General features: G+C 31.7%; 1 protein-coding gene across 1 annotated transcript; it reads right to left on the bottom strand.

Annotated features, from left to right (window-relative positions):
* Window positions 1-695: 695 nt before the first annotated feature.
* On the bottom strand, window positions 696-18,165 carry LOC114328075 (uncharacterized). Its single transcript, XM_050642374.1, has 3 exons — window positions 17,998-18,165; window positions 8,434-8,605; window positions 696-1,704 (listed from the first exon to the last, which is right to left on the bottom strand). Exons 2-3 carry the CDS (start codon window positions 8,594-8,596, stop codon window positions 833-835), a joined length of 1,035 nt encoding a protein of 344 aa, XP_050498331.1. The 5' UTR covers window positions 8,597-8,605; window positions 17,998-18,165; the 3' UTR covers window positions 696-832.
* Between the last annotated feature and the right edge of the window lie 2,354 nt (window positions 18,166-20,519).

Below are 20,519 nucleotides of genomic sequence, written 5' to 3'. Positions count from 1 at the left end.
TGTTAATAGCTTAACGGTGTCTAGTCGGTCAAACTTTGATGTATGTGAACATTTGAACAGGGGAAGTTTTAATTGTAGAACGTGATTTTAATTGTAGAACTTGTCATCCTGACAAGTTTATGATTGTGAAAACTAGCAGGTTGTTTTTAATAGCTAATATATGAAATATTGTTTTAATTATTATTACTACTATTAATAAGTCCGACACATAGGACATGTCAAATGATAGGAATTATGTTGGTGATAACTAGCAGTCTGATTTTTGTGTGAGAGTTTAATGAAAGAGTAACAAATCAATTGCAAATTCTTTCCGACAAAATACATGGGATGTTTTCGTAGTTTGACATTTGAAAGCTGTAAGCTACTTCACAATTAATACTTTCCCTGTTCCCGTGTTCCCTACTAAGCTAAAGAAATTTTTAGCCTGCTATTGATAAACTTTTTTTGGTACGCGGGATCCATGCCTAAATATTTCAACTGCTATATTTTACTGCATAACATGTGTGAATTTTTTAACATTAAATAACAAAATTGTACAAATAGCGTAACCTAAAGGAAACTTTGTTTGGATAAATGTAATACAACCTGTTTAGAAATGTATTTCACTGTACCGTTATTAAACATTGATAACTTTTCTGCTATTTATTAAGCTATCTAGAAAGAAAAATATATAAAAGTAAATCAAAGAGGCGAAATAAAAAAATGTATATTTATTGTATGCAACTTCATTCTGTCAGTATGAATTGATAAGTATATTTAAAATTATAAAAACAGAGCAAATAAAATAATAGTTTAATACAAAAAGCTCAATAATTTGTACTTCATTCAGATTTTATTCAGCTTCAGATTCAGCAGAATCGTAATAGTCTTTATATTCAGGGATGATGGCATTGGGATCTACAGTGGTAGTTTTAATTTCTTCTTCACTCTCTTCACTCTCATCTTCTTCCTCATACTCACTGTCTTCTTTTTCGGTGGTAGTTTCAATAGCCACAGGATTTCTTTCGTTAGTATTCTCTTTATTATCCTCATTATCTTTTTCTTCCATATCATTCTCCTTGGTTGTGATCTCGATAACAGTGGTTGTTTCCTCGCTATCTTCATCTTCTGAATTGCTTTCTTCTGTAGTGGTTGGCTCAGTTGTGGTAGGAGTAGTAGCTTCATTAGTTGTAGTTTCGGTTTGAGCATCAGTTGCAGACGTTATTTCTGGTTCTAAAGTAGTAGTTCTTTTAGTTACTGCAGATTGATCATCTCTTCTTAATTCCTCGACGTACTCATCTGAAGAAAGCTCCTTGGAGCAAATTTTATGCAGAAAACAATCCTGCTGACAACATAAATACCCTTGTGGACATTGTGCGTCTATGTCGCATTTATATGGGTTTGAAAAATGGTACGAGTATGGCCGTGAGCAAGGATATGGCCATTTTTGACAGTGTCTAGGTGTCTTCTGGTTCTTAGACGAATCATTGTCAGGTTGGCTGGATCTTCTATGAATAAAAGGATTCACAGAAGGGCCGTTGCCAATTCCATAACTGTGAATGTTTCCTTGTGAACATATTTTATGTTTAAAACATTTCTGCGGACAGCACTTATAATTTTGGGGACATTGATCATCGATTTCACATTCAAATTGAAATGTTGCAGATTTGTCGAACGGTTCCTTGCAGTGGAAGCCACTATCTTGGCAAACTAAGTTGGACCTATCTGCAAAAGAATATTTGCTTTGTATTCGGTTTTAAATTTACTGAATTATTATTTACTGATAGCCTAAGGGCCGGTTGTTCGAACGCTAATCAAAACTGATCATTATCAAATATTTAATTACAATTATATTTGATTAAGCGTACTTCTGACAGATGTCGCATTTTAAGGTTATGTTGACTGATTTATTTTATTATTTTGGTTTTAATTTAAAATAAAACATAATTAAACTCTTTCTGATGTTAATTTCTTGTTTTTACTTACAAATCAATAATAATAATAAGCAATTTTTAATAATTTAAGAGCTGCGGCTATATTTTAATTACTGTTTTACCTACAATCAATAACTGATTAGTGTTTTACATGTATTTTTCATGTCGCGATTTGATTTCCATCAAGAAAATTGATTACAATAAATGATTGATTATAATCAACTTCTTAATTAGCGTTCGAACAACCGGCCCTAAGATGAATATAGTCTGCAAATGTAAGTCTACTGTTTTAACGAAACAACAAAATAATAATTCAATGTAAAAATTTCATCTTAGACAACTAAAAGAATAGTAATCAGTAAAGAACAAATCAGGTGTAACATTTAAATTGATGACATCAGTATTGAACAAGTAATGGACATAAAATATCTTGAGATTACATTGTCCAGCTACGGAGACCTCGACAAAGAAGTGAGAAATTAAGCACAAAAAGCAAATAGACTGGAAGTATGCCTTAATAACACTACATGTCAAAACCAAGTATTAATACTGTAATGAAGTGAAGGATTTATAAAGCCAGTATAAGGCCAATAGAATAGAATAGAAATAGAATAGAATAGAAATATGCTTTATTGTCACTGAAAATTTTTACAATTTTATAGACAAAGCTTACATACAGTCAAAAGAAAAACATAATATAAATAACAAATAACAACTACAATTTACTAAAATTAGATAAATCGTCAATAATGTACAGTATAAGATATAAAAGCCAAGACAAAAACAATTAATTGCAAAATATATATAAATTGAAAATTGAACATACAACAAATAAAATAAAATATGTACAACATAAGGAACTGACAAGTTTATGCTACTGCGTATGGAACCCAATTTTCTTAGTTATTCATTAAGAAATTCTTCTATTGAATAATATGGTCTTTTGGATAGATAGGCTTTTGTCATTTTACGGAACTTAGGGAAAGATGTTGAAGATTTAAGTTGTAACGGAAGATGATTGTACAGTTTCTTTGCGGAATATAATATAGATTTCTTTACTAACTCAGTGGATGGAATCGGTAAATAAATATCAAAGATTGAATTTCTGGTGGAGTAAAGATGATTGGGCCTTGATGGAAAGATATGAAGGTGTTTACGAATTAAACAAACCGTTTCTAGAATATATAAAGATGGAAGTGTTAAAATTTCGTGATCTCTGAAGTAACTTCTGCAATGTGTAGATCTTCTGAGGCCAAACAAATATCTTATTGCTCTTTTTTGCAATCTAAAAATGACATCAAATTGAGCAGCTGTACTAGAACCCCAAAAAGGAAGACCATATCGAAGATGAGACTCGAACAACGAAAAATATGTTATTTTAGAAGATGCTAAATTGAGTTCCCTTGAGACAGATCGTATTGCATAGCAAGCTGAGGCGAGTTTCTTACTTAACGAATCGATATGAAGGGACCATTTGAGGTTGCTGTCTAAAAAAAATACCAAGAAATTTTACAGAATCAATAACGACATATGCATCTGAAACAAGACCGGATAGAGCGATAACACAAAGACTATAGTACGTTCTTTAACGGTAAAATATTCCAAAACCTCTAAATTTTAAAGAACCGCTTGGATTGACATGAAATTTTGCATACACATTGCTAACAAGTCAACGAAAAAAAGAAAAAAGTGATATTGTGCCGATGTGTGCTTTTGCCCTTGGGATGGTTTTCACCACCCCCCCCCCCTTGGGGATGAAAAAATATACGACCAAAGTAAGTCCGGAAATTGATAAACTGACTAATTGTAAGTAACTTTTGTTCTATAGAGTTTTTTCATTAAGTCAATATTTTTCGAGTTATTTGTCAGTGAATATGTTCATTTTTTTAACAAAATAACCACGCTTTTAGATAGTTTTCCGCAAATAACTCAAAAAGTAAGTATTTTGTCGAAAAAAACATTTTTAGCAAAAATATATCCTGTAAAAAAATTAAAAAAGTGTATATATCACGTCTCTATAACTAGTAGAAGCAGAGTTATAGCTAATGAAAAATAGGTTCATATTCGTCAAATTCCAAATGGAATACTTTAACGTGAAATAACCAAAAATGAAGCAAATTTCGGGGAAAACTCATTACAACTTATTTAAAGTGATTAAGAAAAGCTTCATTTTTGTTTTATAAAAAAATTTTTAGCATCAAAAGTAAACAAGTTATGCTCAAAATAAAGTTAGTCCTTTTTTTTTGTTAAAAATATCGGGAAAATCACCTCCTAATTAGTATCTCAAATGAACTTAATCGTTACGACTTCACAAGTTTCTTGACTAGTGTATGTATTGTTTATATGATCTGTAAGCTTCATCGGTTCAAAGTCCTTATTTTTGAAAGGGCTGTAGTTAAAAGGGGTTGAACGAGTCACTGATCACGAATGTATGCAAATTTAGAAACACCAAATCTTAATCAATTTTTGTCTTACAGGAAAACAAAAGAAAACAGGATATTCAGAAAAGCAATGCTGACTTTTTTGTTTTTTGAGATATTTGGTATCTCTAACAATTTTTAAGTTATTTTGAAAAAAAGCATATTTTTTAAAATTAAAATTTTTGAAAATTTTATTTTGAAAGCAAATTTTTTCAAAAATAAGCATTTTGAGTCGATGAAACTTACAGATCATATGAACACAACATTAGTAAAATAATTTGTGGAGCGGTAACGACTAATTTCATTTTAGTTGCTAATTAGGGGGTGGTCTTCCCGATTTTTTTGGCCAAAACAAAAGGGACCAACTTTATTTTGAGCGTAACCTGCTTAAATTTGATGCTATAAACTTTTTATAAAAACAGAAATAAAGCTTTTTTAAACAATTTTAAAAAGTTATATGTTTTCCCCAAAAAGTGTCTAATTTTTTGGATATTTCACGTCGAAATATTCTATTTGAAATTTGTCGAATATGAACCTATTTTTCATTGGCTATAACTCTGGTTCTACGAGGTCCAGAGACCTCGGGTGTACACCATTTTTTTTTTACTTTTTTACAGGCTATATTTTTGCTAAGAACGTTTTTTCAGCAAAATACTTACTTTTTGAGTTATTTGCGAAAAACCGTCTAAAAATGTGGTTATTTTGTTGAAAAATGAACATACATATTCACTCGAAAATATCTCGAAAAGTGTTGACTTGGTGAAAAGCTCTATAGAACAAAAGTTACTTAAAATTAGTCAGTTTATTCATTTCCGGACTTATTTTGGACATATATTTGTTCTCTCCAGGGCAAAAGCACACATTGGCACAATATCACTTTTTTTTCTTTGACATTGTCTATGCGTATGCCAAATTTCATGTTAATTCAAGCGGTTCTTTAAAATTAAGAGCAAAAACCGTGAAAGAATGTACTACTACTAAAAAGGCAGAAATGAGAGCACTGAGAAGGAGTACAGGAAATAAGCTGAGAGATCGAAAAAGAAGTAAAGACATTAGAAGAAAATGTAACGTAATTTGTATAAACGAATGGACACTAAATAGAAAAAAAGAATGGAACAACAACGCATATAATCAGAATGAGGAAGACACATGTGGTAAAAATAACAAGAGATAAATCATCAATCGGTAGAAGAAAAAGTATTGGCAGATAAATTTGGTTGTAACATACAAGATGTGACAATCTTCCATACAGTTGTACAGATAAATCTGCCAGGGAACAAGCTGAGTTGCTTATAATGAGGAAGAAGAAGAAGAATGATTATTTAGCTTGTCAACACATAATCATCAATTTGATTAAGTTGCTTAAAATTATTTAAAAAAAAATACATAAGAAAACTACACTTGAGAGCAAAATAATCGACTCACTTGCTGAATTGTACACGTTAGAAGTCTCGAATTTACTAAACTTGTCCGATTTGAGTGTTTTTTTTAGTATGTTATAGCCTTATTATTTAAGAAAATCTATGTAATATTATTGTTGCTAGACAGCTAAAGGTCATTTTATACCGGGTGTAACAATCATACTGTGTTTTTTCTTAAAGTTCGGAACACCCTGTGGAATAGTATAGCATATTATAGCATATTGAAATTAAAACTCCATTGTAGCCTTAGGCTTTATTAACATTTTATTCTTTGATTCATTTGCTTATGTTGAATAATAAAGAAGTTAGGTACGTTAACAACTAGTGATGTTTTTCATAAATAAATCCTCATTTTCTGCTTAGTAGTAAATAAGCCTAAAGTAGGCTATGGGAAATTAACAATTTAATGGATGTCAAATGGTTAACAGTCAAAAAGTGTCTGGTTTGCTGTGAAAATTAGTAGATTTATTATTTAAAGCTTCATTTACGTCCGTAGTTTTTTTTTTGTTATTTGATGGAAATGGAACCCGCTACAAGGAATTTGACCAGCGATGAGTGTGTTCAAGCAGTGATGACTTAGCTACTATGCTATCGGCTTATATTGGTAACAATTTTTTGCTAATGCACGATAACGCAAGACCTCACGTTTACGGACTGTAACCAAATATTTACAACAGATAAATCTTCGGGCTTCGCATTGGCCATCGCATAGTCCAGATCTTAACCGGATCGAACATTTGTGGGATATAATTGGCAGAAGACTACGACTGCGTTTGCCACCTCCTAGAACCTTACAAGAGATAGAAACAGCAGCTCTCGAGTTTTGGAATGATATTGATCAAGACCAAATAGCATGCCTCATTTGTAATATAAAAGTACATCATATCTCTTTTATTATCGAACATAAGCAAATGAATCAAAGAATAAAATGTTAATAAAGCCTAAGGCTACAATTGAGTTTTAATTTAAATATTTTTTATATCCTAGAATATTACACAGGGTGTTCCAAACTTTAAGAAAAAATACAGTACGATTGTTACATCCGGTATAAAATGAGCTTTACCTGTCTAGCAACAATAATATTACATCGATTTTCTTAAATAATAAGGCTATAACATACTAAAAAAATCACTCAAATCGGACAACAGGTTTATTAAATTCGAGACTTCTAACGTGTACAATTCTGCAAGTGAGTCGATTATTTTGCTCTTAAGTGTATTTTGGTTTTCTAGGTTACACGATCAAACTAGGTAAAGAGAACCAAACGGCAGAGATAATTAGAAGAATCCAAATGACTTGGCAGTAGGAAGACTCAGTTTTGTGTTATAAAAAGATGCTAATAAATCTAAAGATAATGGTATTCAATTCAAAGTTTTATTTCCGGAGAAAATAAAACTTTTAATGTTAATGAGACCAAGTTTCTGGTTGAGCCTACGCGGTTTCTATTGCTTGCAAACCACACGGATGTTGAAATAAAGAAGACTAGCGGAGGTCTATAATTTGCACCTCACTTTCCGTGTATTCAACGTGGCAAAATTCCAACGAAAACATGGTCTCTATACTCAGTCAGGAGTAGGTAACACTAACACAAAAGAATTTCGACGTGAAACGAAAACAAGAGACGTATAATATTTCAGTTCTTTCAGAGAGCGCCAAGCGCCATAAACACCCTAACCTATTCCACCATGCCATAATGGTGTTCATCAATTTGTATTCTGTAAAATAGAAGTAGGTTGAATGCTCGAATATATGGAATCTATACGAATAAAAGGCAGGTTTCTAGCATCTAATTTATTAAATCTGGCCCAAGTACACTTTCGCTAACTTAGCATCATCAGGGGCATTTCGTCAAATTAGGAAGATAGAAGATATCCCAGCAAAGTGCAACATTGGCAAGAAATTTTAGAAATTTTTTGAAACTGACAAATACATATAACACACACTGGGCAAAGGACAAACAGATCAAAATTAAATAAAAATTATGCTACATCTTAGCAAGTCAAAATGAAAGAACAATGAATTTTCTTGCCAATGTTGCACTTTGCTGGGATATCTTCCAATTTGACGAAATGCCCCTGATGATGCTAAGTTAGCGAAAGTGTACTTGCGCCAGATTTAATAAACTAGATGCTCGAAACCTGCCTTTTATTCCTATAGATTCTAATTTGTATTCTACCAATTTTGACATGGAATGAAGACAGTGACACTTAGTTTTCAACCGATAGATTACGAACAACATAGAGAGCCATCGAACGAGCTCTGTTAGGAGTTTCTCGAGGCTTCTCGTGACACATGGCATGAAAAAACAACGAAATGTGAACCTTGTACATTGGAGAACAAGCGAGCACAGTTTTAGCAGAGGAAGAGCAAAAACGATGGCTAGTGGCTAGACAACATCAAAGTATAAGTAAGGAGATATTGGCACCAGATAGTACAAGACAGAGAAGAGTGGAGAACTTATGGGGAGACCTTTATCCAGAAGTGGATGCAAACAGACTGAATAAGAAGAAGAATTTCGTTGCTAAATGTAGAATACAGTATTAATTATTTAATAATTTTGACATATTATTGAACATAGTTGGAAAAATATACCTGTCTCCGAAAAAATACCTCACAGTCAAACTCTTTATGTATTTCGTCAATAGTTATTGTTTTTATTTATTAATGAAATATAGTTACCTATAAATGCTCTTTTTAATGTTCTTGGAGGACGAATTATTTTGAATCCCTCTGGCAATTTGTCTAGCGCAGGATATGAAATAACCTGGTTAGTTTTATCATTATATAGATAATAACTGAAGATAACTTGCAAGCACGCAAAGAAGACTAGTTTCTGGAACATACTGGTTTACTGAAAAACATAATATACAGGTAAGCATTGTAGATCTATTCTTATAAGATTGATTATTACATAATAATTTTTTATTACTATTGAAAAATTCTGTAGGAAATAATATCAGACCTACATTTAAAATAAAAAAAAAATAGGATTAAGAGATCCCTGTTTGACAGGGATAATCTGCTGTTTAACATATACTCGTAGAAAATCTTTCAAGATGCAGTATTAGAGTATGTTTAAGTCGGCATTCGAATTTAAGGAGAATGTATCAATACCATAAGATACGCAGAAAAAGCAGCCTTCGAGGAATTAATGAATAGGATCACAGAAGTAAGTCAAAGATATGGAGAGTAATTAAGTCAGAAGAGATCCGCTAGAAGGTGAAGCAGCTAGAATAAAGCTAAACGGAGTTCCCATTATCAACATTAGGTATGCAGATGATTCTGTCATCAAAAAATAATGAAGATCTTTGGAGACTGATGATAAGAATAGCAGAGTATGGAACAGAATACGGTTCAAGAATGAACGTCAAGAAGACGTTTATGAAAAATTTATGAGAATATCAAAAACTCAAAGAAACAATAAGAATATTTTCATTTACGGAACCAGTATCGAAAGAGTAGATCAATATCTTATCTTGGAACAATAATCAACTTCACAAATGAAAACTTCCAGGAAATCAAACACAGAATAGAAAAAGCTTGAGCAAATTTTAACAAAATGAGAAGAGTGCTCTGCACAAGAGATGTGAAGTTGGACCTTAAAAGTTAGGTTGACTATATGCTACGTTTTGTCGACTTTGTTTTATGGAATGGAAGCTTGGACCTTGAATGCGGCATTAATGAAAAAACTGGAACCATTCGAGCTGTGAGTGTACAGAAGAATTCTGAAAATATCGTGGACAGAACACGTCAAAAACAAAGAGGTTCTTAAAAAGAAGAATAAAGAAATGGAAGTCTTAAATGCAATCAAAACCAGAAAATTGGAATATCTCGGATATATTACGAGCATTTCTCGTGGAGAAAGATACAATTTGTTCTAATTAATTCCAAATCATGAAAACTTTAGAGATTGGTATTGATGTACATCAAATGAAATTTTCAGAGCAGCCGTCTATTAAGTCCGAATAACTGTGATGATTGCCGACCTCCGTCGCGGAGATGGTACTTGCAGAAGAAGATAAGTAGTAAAAAAAAGAGAGAAAAGGATATCAAAGAAAACCTGTACACTAGAAAAGCAAAAAACGCAATAAATTTAGTAAATAACGAGGAAATACTGACCAGGTACAAAGAATAATTTGAAGAGCTTATAGATGAAATACCCACAACATAATTTGAAGAAGAACTGATGGAAAATACCAATCGTTCCAGAAAGACCAAACAGAGGGAAACCGACTAAGGAAAAATAAATGAAAGAAATAATGGTGAAACTAAAGAATATTAAGAGCCCTGGAAAGGATGAAGCAACAGCTGAAAGTTTCAAATATGGAGGAGCCAGTGGCGGCCGGTCAGGGTCGGCAAGGTCGGCAGTGCCGACCCACACATTTATAGATATAGATTTTTTAAATATTTGTATCTGTGAAATAAAAAAAAATCTATCAGATAATACAGACTAAATTTTATTCATGGTTTTTAAAAGAATTTGATCAATCCGAGCGTTAAGTGATCCCTGCGCATAACAGACTTCTCAAAAAATGAATGATCCGAGCCATTTATCTGACTTTTCGGCTAGCCGTCCCTAACATCCGTAGCTTGACAATTTACACGTAAAACTCAACGACATAACAAGTCGATGAGCAAGCGAACATTACTTCTCTCCGTGGGCAATAGCAGATACGGCATGGCAGGTTAAGCGGCAAGTACGGCACATTTCGGTCTGCCGGTCGGTGTTTCATTTGGAAGCATGCATCGGTAGAAATTGTCAAAAATAATCACGCCGTTTTACGTCGTTTAATTGATATTGTAATTTTTTTAAGTTGTCAGGAATTATCATTTAGTGGACATGATGGATCGAAGCATCTGTTAAAAATCAAATTTAATTATAGAGAATTAATAAATTTGTTTTAGAAATACCTATTTACTTTCTGATTCGAAGTGTATTCGTAATACAGAATGAACTAATACATATAATCAAATAGTTAAATTTTGAATAACGTTGTTGAATCTGAGATTTAGAAAACCATTGGCTTTTCACTGAAAGTAGATGAAACTTCTGATTATCATGTCATTCACAATTATCAATTATTTTGTTCGATACGCGTTACGTAGTAATATTTATGAGAGGTTTTTAGGTTTTAGAGATGTGAGTAAAAGCAATAAGGCAGAATATATTTTTGGTGTTTTAAAGAACAGATTCAAATTATTTGATACCAAAAATAATTTTTTTTTTTATTTAAAATAAAGTGTCTCGGCAACTAATGGCCATTGACACTGGTACAAAATTTTACAATATTATTTACTTACAATAATTACAGTTTGTTTTTGCACAAGTTACAACTTAATATTACAATTACACTAAATAGTAAAGGTGACAATCTTTTAGGAAACAAATTATGGCACTGTACATGTTTGTAGAACCGAGTAGGTCACTTAAATTGTTTTGAAAGTTGTAGTGGACTCTTTGAACTCTATACTGGCCACATTCCAGTAATATGTGCTGGGCTGTTAATGGCTCATCACAATGTTCACAACGAGGACGATTTTCAGAGGACATCAGATATCCATGTGTAAGACGAGTGTGACCTATTCTGAGCCTTCTGATAATAGTACTGTCTTTTCTGCTCATTTGGGGCATGGTGATGGAGGTAACAGTTCGTTGGATTGTGCGTAGTTTTGTATTTTGCATGCTCCAGTGTGTTTGCCAGGTGCTTAATACATTGTTCTTGATTTTAGCCTTTAGATCTTGGTGGAGTTGCATGTTTTCTAGATTTTCAAGAGAGCAGGCCTGTTTTATAATAATAATAAATAATAATAATAAATAATTTATTCACCTTTTGTGTCATACATGTATGAAGGTAAGTCAATATCGAATTACATAATAAATATTACATAAAAAAGTATACAAATTACACAAATCACTTGCACACTTAAAATACAAAACAAAAACAGAAATAATACAATACTCTCATATCCGCGACTACCCAGCTGTCTCTTGGATGAATTCCTCCAAGGAGTAAAATGCATTATTCAACAAAAACTCTTTCAGCTCTTTTTGGAATTTTCTTAAGTTATTTTGATTTTTTAAACTTAGCGGTAGTCTATTATATAGAGATGGACCAGTATAGTAAGGGGATTTTTTAAAACCGGCATGGTTACATTTCATCAAACGAATTTTGTCACAGTTCCTCGTGAAGTGTGAATGAAGATCGCTATTTTTCTTAAACAGTTCAACCTTCTGGAAAATAAAAGTTAACAGTTTATACATATACACGGAAGGTACCGTAAGAATTCTTTTCTTTCTGAAAACTTCCCGACAACTGTCACGGTAATTTATGTCAAAAATTCGTCTGATAATACGCTTCTGTAAGAGAAAGATGCGCATACTTTCGGAAGCCCGGCCCCAAATAATGATGTTCTGCGCGATACGGGAATATACCTGCGCATAGTAAACAGAGATCAATGTACTTGATGGCATATCATTTTTTAATGCCGCTATCGCAAAATACGTCTTATTAAGCTGCTTACATAAATGATCTATGTGTTTATCGAAACTTAAATTAGCGTCTATAACTGTGCCTAAAAATGTTGTATATGTTGCTGTGTTGACTACCACATCTCTGTTACTGATTTTAAGTTCAAAAACGGGTTGGGTCGTTCTTCTCTCACCGTATGAAAAGTTTACAATCTTGGTTTTTTCCAAATTTACAACCAATCCATTCCTATCACACCACTCCTTGAATAGCCTTGTTAAATATTTTACTTTTATAACTACTTGCTCCAAAGTTTCTGCGGAAACTATCATGCTGGTGTCATCGGCATACATAAATAGGTCTTTTTGTTCTCTAAAATACTCTGCTGCTTGATCAGCGCTCTCATTTCCATTGATACCAACATGGGATGGTATCCAGATGATGGTTACTGAAATACCATTTCTTGACTGTTGTTGGCAGATGTTGTGGATGCTCTGTACAATGGGATGTAAGGAGTATATATTCCAAAAATAAATTGGTAGGGCAAACTGGGGCAATCTTATGACGGCGTTGCTGTGATGAGTGGTGAATTGAATAGTCTCCAGGCAAAAGTTAAAACTATTGCATCACAAGCTTTATTTACTCACTATTATGCGCATATAATGAATTTAGTTTTACATGATACGTGTAAAAAAATAAAGAATATCGTCTTTTCTTGCCAGTTTAGCTCACCTAAACGGATTACTGCTTTAGAACAAATTTGTTTCGAAAAAAAAGCGAACAGTTTGTCAGACGCGATGAAATTTTAAATCTCGGTTAGTTTTATCTAAGCAGATTATCTCTTATAGTTTTAGTATCTGTAGCAGATTTTCGTGAACAGCTTTTGGAAGTTTTTGATTTTATTATCGAAGGCGATGATTTTGAAAGTGGCGATACCTCGATCCGTGAAGCAATCGGTTTGAGAACTTTATTAAATACTAATGACTCTTTCAATATTTTTTTAAATATTTTTAAAACAGAGTTTGCCCAAGATATTCCTTGTTGTTCAAAATCAGTCAACTGACATTATTTATTCTAAAAATAGAATACGAAAGCTGGTGGAAAATCTCAGAGATTTTCGTAATGATAGTAGTTTCCAATATATACGCAGTGACGTTTTGGATTCGCTTGATATTTCCGAACCACCCCAAAAAAAGACAACGACATGATACATATCTCGAAAAACGAGTAAGTATATCTTGAAATTTTGGATACCTACTATTATATGCAAATAGATACTCGTTTTTCGAATTTTGAAGATTTGCAAATTTTTGACCTCTTTGACGATTTAAAATTTAAAAGTTACGTTCGCCAAAGAATTTTTAAGATATTTATTATTACAAGTTAGGAACTTAAAAATTATGCTGGTCCAAATATTTTCAGAAAGTGGGATAAGTTGCACAATATGTATGTATAATTCTATGTAGTAAGTACTGCAATTCATTACAACAAACTGTTTATCAATTTTCTTATTACCACCAATTTCTGCCTAAAAAAAAACGGGATTTACCTTGTCTCAAAAGAATCAACACGTATTGTCGAAACACCATGAAACAAGAGAGAATGTCAAGTACATCAAATAAAAAAAAAATAAAAAAACAACAAAATCTCCTATGATGAATTAAGCCTTTTAGTTTGATGGTATACCTATAATATGAGGAGACAAAAAAACCTTGCCGACCCTGTCTCCAAGGCCACGAGCCGCCACTGGGAGGAGCAGTGCTAATGAAGCATTTGGAAGTGTTGCTGAAAGAAATATGGGTACAAGAACTTATACTGAAAGAATGTTTATACCACAATTACAGGGGAAGATTGCTACTAAATTTTGCTTATAAAATTCATAAAAATAGATAATAACGTAGAGAATAGAGGAGAATAGTAATGTGGATTCAAAAGAGGACGTAGTACAGTAGATCAAATTTTCCTACTGCGATGCGAGAAATACAATCAGAAATCTACGAATATGGGAAGATAAACGGAAAGAAATATACAAGGTAGCACTTGAAATGAGAATTAGTGAAAAATTAGTATGAATTTAAAAATGACACTCAGAAAAACAGAGAATAGGGCTAAAATAAATGAAAAAAAAATAATGTGTGTGTACTTTGTACGCACGTAAGAAGATATTCTTCTATTATATAGGTAATTTAAACGAAGTAAATATACTTAAAAGGTTATTTGTATTTTATTTAAAAATTAAACTAACTTTCTTATCTACCACTTTCAAAAAAATTTTATTAAAATAACGAAAAATAGAAAAAAGTGTGAATCGTCCGGGATTGGAGCCCGCGACCTTCCGTGTGCTTCCGTTCTCTGTCCCACCGCTCTGCCAACTGCGCTATCGAGCCACTTGAATTGACGTGTAAGTTTCGGATATAAATCACAAACCATACATACTCATAAGTATGTATGGTTTGTGATATAAATAGACAACACGGCGACAAACTGTAAATATGTTATGTCTACATATTTTATTATTTTACTACAGGGAAACACAAATCCAAAAACACAAGAATTATAATAAATAATACATTTCCTAAAACCACTAATATATTCTTTTAATGACTTATTTGCACGGTTACAGATACATACATACCTATCTTGAAAGATTAGCAATGAACTACATACTGTCAGTGTGCGCAGGCGCGTGGTTGATGTACAATTTTACCCTCAAACGATTCGCCGCTAAAGAAGAATATCTTCAAAAAAACAGATAAGTTTGAAGTCATTAAAGGTGCGACAAGGGGACCCAGTGTGCAGTATTCTGATGTAATTCTGTTGTAAGAAACCGGAATTAACAGGACATGACTTCTATATTAATTACAACAGCATAGCATTCGCTGAAGACATAGTACTGATAACCTAAACAAGAATTTAAAAAAATATATTAAAAAGTCTAGAAGCGAAAGCGAGAAAAAAGAGGATATACATAAACGGGGAGAAGTCTAAATACATATATGGAATGGACAGAACCAGAATTAGTCCAGAGAAATAAGGTTTTTGTCGGGACACTTGAGCAGCCAGGTTGCAAATGGATTTTTTGGGTACTGGGTGTAACAAAAATACAGGTTATAAATTAAACCACATATTCTGGGACCAAAAATAGTTCGATTGAACCTAACTTACCTTAGTACAAATATGCCTACAAAAAAAGTTATGGCGCTTTGAAGTTACAAAATGAAAGTTTATTTTTTCCAATATATCGAAAACTATTATAGATTTTTAACATCTTAAAAAGAAATTATAGTAAAATTTGTGCACCCCATAAAAAATTTATGGGGGTTTTGTTCCCTTGAACCCCCCAAACTTTTATGTACGCTCCAATTAAATTATTGTTGTGGTACCATTAGTTAAACACAATGTTTTTAAAACTTTTTTGCCTCTTAGTATTTCAGAATAGAATTTAGAATTAGTATTTCAGTAGAATCAAATGTCTGAGACGGTTGGAACATATCCAAAGGATGCTAAACACAAGACTATAACAAAATATTATATTAACAGGAGTAATATAATAATAGAAAGGTAGTCAGAAAACTAGGTGGAACAAGGACGTTGAAAAATAATCGTAAATCAAGCCATGCCTTTTAGACCTGGTGAGCTAGATTATATTATAGATATAAGTATAGAAAAAATAAATTTTCATCAATGCTCTTTCAAGAAATAGAAAAATATTGTCTATAATAAAAAAAGGAAGAAGAAAACTTATTAATAATAGACTATTGCTTATGTATTTTAAAAAGGAACTACAACGTTCACGGGGTTTTCTTGTTTCATATAGTCAATGGACCTCTCAGTATGAAAAAACCGCGGAGTGCTACCATTTAAAGGAGTGCGTTTTTGAGAAAAGGGTGAATTAGTCCCTAGGCACAGGGCAAATTAGGGTGAGCTCTATGCACATTTGGTGCAAACATGTCTACAGGAAAATTGTTTGACGTTAAATTTACTATAGAAATATAGCATTTTAAAGTCAAAATTACTTTTTTTTACAAAAATATATTCAAAAGAAAAGCAAGAAAAAAACATGAAAGATAGCAATTTTGTTTTTTATCCCAAATCTTTTTTCAATGGGGATATAGGTATAGGCGTATAGGCATTGCTTCACAGAAAAACAACATCAATCCTTTTTCTTTAAAGTGACATTTGGTATAAGTCCTTATGATTTATAGTTTCCAAATTATGATTTTTCAAAGTTCGCCACTCACAGCGATTTTGGGACATTTTCCTTGTTACTTCGCAAACATTGTTCTGTAACTTTTTTCTACGTAGCTTTAGGGATTTGGAATGTTACATTTTTGTGTGACTATTTTTAAGCAAGATATGGTTTTTCAAAGTTGTATACTTTTAATGATTTTTGATATATTTTACGATTATTTTTAAATTTCTCATTATACCTTTTTTTATTGTATATTTAGGTATACATATACATTGTGCAATAAAAAAGAAAACTTATTTTATTTACGCTAAAACTGTGTATTGTAAAAAACTCTGAGACTATTTTTAAACAAGATATGCTTTTTCAAAATGTCACATACACTATAGGTCCCACTAAGCTGGAACCATATGGAAAAATTTTTATTATTAACTTTATGAAAAAAAATTATTCCTTATAAAATGCTCTGCATAGTCTAAAACCTAAGATGCAATCATCAGATATAAAATTTGGTCAATAGTGTACGAGGTATGTTAAAAAATATGAATTTCGCTCAAGAGTAAAGTAGCTTTATATTTCAAAATATCGAAAAGTGATATTAAGAAAAGTTATTTCTAATTAAAAATTATGTTATAATATGCCATTATATTCTTCTAATTGAAAAAAATTAAACATTTTAAAAATTTTCTCAAATTACGGATACCCTTGAATATCCTACGGATATTTTGTTAAAAAATAGTCCTAGAATTTTTTGCCATACACTATTTTAAAGTAGAGAAAATATGCTTTTTTACAATGTATATACCTGAATGTACAAGAAAAAAAGTAATAATGAAAAATTCTAAAAATAATCATAAAAAATATCAAAAATCATAAAAGTATAAAATCTTGAATAAGCATAACTTGCTTAAAACTAGTTGTACAACCTTATACAATAGATCATTTTAAACGTAATTTACTTCTTTTTCTAGTAAGTGTACTATTGCATATACCTAGAAATGCGCAGAAAAAAGTTACAGAACAATGTTTGCGAAATAATGGGGAAAATGGTCCAAAAATTATGTAAGCGGCGAACTTTGAAAAATCCTATTTTGGAAACTATAAATCCTAAAGACTTCTACCAAACGTCATTTTAACGAGGAAGGATGGTAGTTATTTTTCGCTGAAGCAATGCCTATACCTATATCCTTGTAGAAAAAAGTTATGGGACAAAAGACAAAATTGCTTTCTTTTGTGTTTTTTTCTTGTTATTCTTTTGAGTATATTTTTGTAAAAAAAATAATTTTGACTTTAAAATGTGATATTTTGATAGTAAATTTAACCTGGAACAATTTTACTGTAGACATATTTGTACTAAAAGTGCATAGAACTCACCCTAATTCATCCTGTACCTAGGGACTAATTCACCCCTTTCTCAAAAAACGAACCCATTTAAATGGTAGCACTCAGCGGGTTTTTTCAAATTTAGAGGTTCCTTGACCATATAAGATAATAAAATCCCATTAACGTTGTAGTTCCTTTTAGCTCTCTTATTTTGAACATAATCAATAGCCTATAAGTAAAAATAATAATATTATACAAGATTACCTGAGTAATACGAATTTCACTGCGAGAAACTTTGACGAATTTGCTCACTTTGTGACCAAATGATATATATGGGTGAATTTACACACAATTTAAAGTAAGCCAATCAGTTTAGTGCGTAACTGCAAATATTTGCTGGAAGGGCAATTGAAAGGTGTCGCATTAACAATGCGACCCATTTTAAACCCAGATTATGGAACATAAAGGGGCCATTGATAGTGGATATTATAAAGGAATCTTATTACTCCACTTTATTACTGTGATATACGTAATATATTTGAATTTTTTACCGTTTTTTAAAGCTTAAAGATACGTAATCATGCTTCCTTATACCACATTTCAGGAATTGGCGACTATTTTGGATTAGGGATGAAAGTTTAGATTTGAAATTAGTAGCTAATTCTCTCAGTATTTGAAGCACTATCGAAGAATACGGTTTTAACTAATATGTATTTTACATTCGTAGCCCAATCAAATAACAATCTGACCCCAAAAAAATAAAGGAAGGATGAAAATTTGGGAATAGGTAGTTGAAATTGTCTATTATTATATAAGAAAAAGTTTACAATTCTACATCCCCTCCATTTTACAAAAATGACTAATTCTAAGCAACTTTTGTTCTATAGAGTTTTTTCCTTAAGTCAATACTTTTCGAGTTATTTGCAAGTGAATATGTTCATTTTTACCAAAAAAAACATGTTTTTGAACGGTTTTTCGGAGATAACTCAAAAAGTAAGTATTTCAGCGAAAAAAATATTCTTAGCAAAAATATAGCTTATAAAAAACTGAAAAAAATGGTGTATGCTTGAGGTATGTAGACCCAGTAGAAGCAGAGTTGTAGCTAATGAAAAGTAGGTTCTTCTTCGTCAAATTCCAAATCAAATATTTCACTGTGAAATAATCCAAAACCGAAGCACTTTTCGGGGAAAATTCATTTTACTTTTTAAAGTGTTTAAAAAGGTTTATTTTTGTTTTTTAAAAAAACTTGTGATATTAAAAGTAAGTGAGTTGCGCTCAAAATATTGTTGGTCCCTTTTATTTTTTGGTAAAAAAACGCGAAAATCACTTCTTAATTAGCATCACAAATAAATTTTATACTACATTCGCTCTCGCGAGATTTTTTTTGACCCATTCGGAATAGGAAACATACAACACAAAAATTCCTACCTCACATTATTAACTGCTAAAATCAACTCAAATCAACTTAATCTTTCATTAAAAAAAGAAGAATTATTAGAAATAGTGGGAGTGTCTACTAATCTCATAAAATTTTGTTAAGTTTATTTCTACAAAATATTTTTATTTTGTACAATAAACAATTTTCTTATTTGTTATCAATACATTATAATGGTGTAAATAAATAATTATTGATTGGCGTAATGTTTATGTTATTTTTATGTCTGTTTACTATTAATAATATTGGATATGAGCATGTGCCTTGGTTGTGTAGTAATTTCCACTCACTTCTGACAACTGAATTTCTCAAAAAAGAAATTACTAACATCAGTGTCAAAGTGAATCTCGATAGAGCGAATTCAGTATATCATTACCACTTCACAAGTTACTTTACTTACGTATTATTTAAATGATCTGTAAGTTTCATCGGTTCAAAGTGCTTATTTTTGAAAAAACTGTAGTTAAAATGGCTTGAACGAGTAACTAATCACGAGTTTAGGCATATTTTGAACAGCCATAGCATACCCAATTTTTGTCTAACAAGAAAACAAAACAGCAACGCTTTAAGAATTTTGGTATTACTAATAACTTTTAAGTTAATTTAATGAACAATTCCATTTTCTTTTTTTCAAATTAAAAAAAATGTTTTATTTTAAACCCAATTTTTTTTAAAGTAAGCACTTTGAACCAATGAAACTTATAGATAATATAAACAATAGATAAGTAAAGTAACTTGTGAAGCGGTAATGATTAATTTTATTTGGGAAGCTAATTAGGGGGTGATATTCGCGATTTTTGTACCAAAAAATAAAAGAGTCCAACAATATTTTGAGCGTAACTCACTTATTTTTATTGTTAGAAGTTTTTTTTAAAACCAAAAATAAACCTTTTTTTAATATATATATATATATATCCCGTTCACAGCGTAATACGCCTTTGGGTTCCCGTTCGCCAAGCCTGTCTATTCTGCCAGTCTTCTTCAGATAGATTTCTTGCTGACATTGCTTTTGATATTCCTTGGATCCATGTTGTTGGTGGTCGTCCTCGTTTTCTTTTCTCTGGTGGTACCCATTCTAATATCTTTTTGGGTAGTCTTTCTTCCCCCATACGTCTAACATGTCCGTACCATATTAGTTGTTGTTTTTCGATGTCTTCTATAATTGATCTTTGTACTTTCATTTGTCTCCTGATGTCCTCATTTTTCACATGTTCTAATCTAGACTTTCCCGCTGCTCTCCTCCAAAAATCCATTTCAACTGCCAATAGGTTACCTTTAAGTTTTTGTGATAACTGCCACACTTCTGAGCCATAGACGATTACTGGTTTTAATATGGTATTATATATTCGTT

Source organism: Diabrotica virgifera, chromosome 2 (genome assembly GCF_917563875.1).
Source record: "Diabrotica virgifera virgifera chromosome 2, PGI_DIABVI_V3a".
Classification (NCBI taxonomy): Eukaryota; Metazoa; Arthropoda; class Insecta; order Coleoptera; family Chrysomelidae; genus Diabrotica; species Diabrotica virgifera.
The sequence above is the reverse complement of the archived record's forward strand: the minus strand, read 5'-3'. Positions and strand labels throughout refer to the sequence as shown.

Coding starts and splice junctions, on each gene's coding strand:
- LOC114328075 (XM_050642374.1), bottom strand. CDS start 8,596: ATGTTCCAGAAACTAGTCTTCTTTGCGTGCTTGCAAGTTATCTTCAGT. Junction 1,705..8,433: donor ATTAAAAAGAGCATTTATAG/GTAACTATATTT, acceptor ATTCTTTTGCAG/ATAGGTCCAACTTAGTTTGC.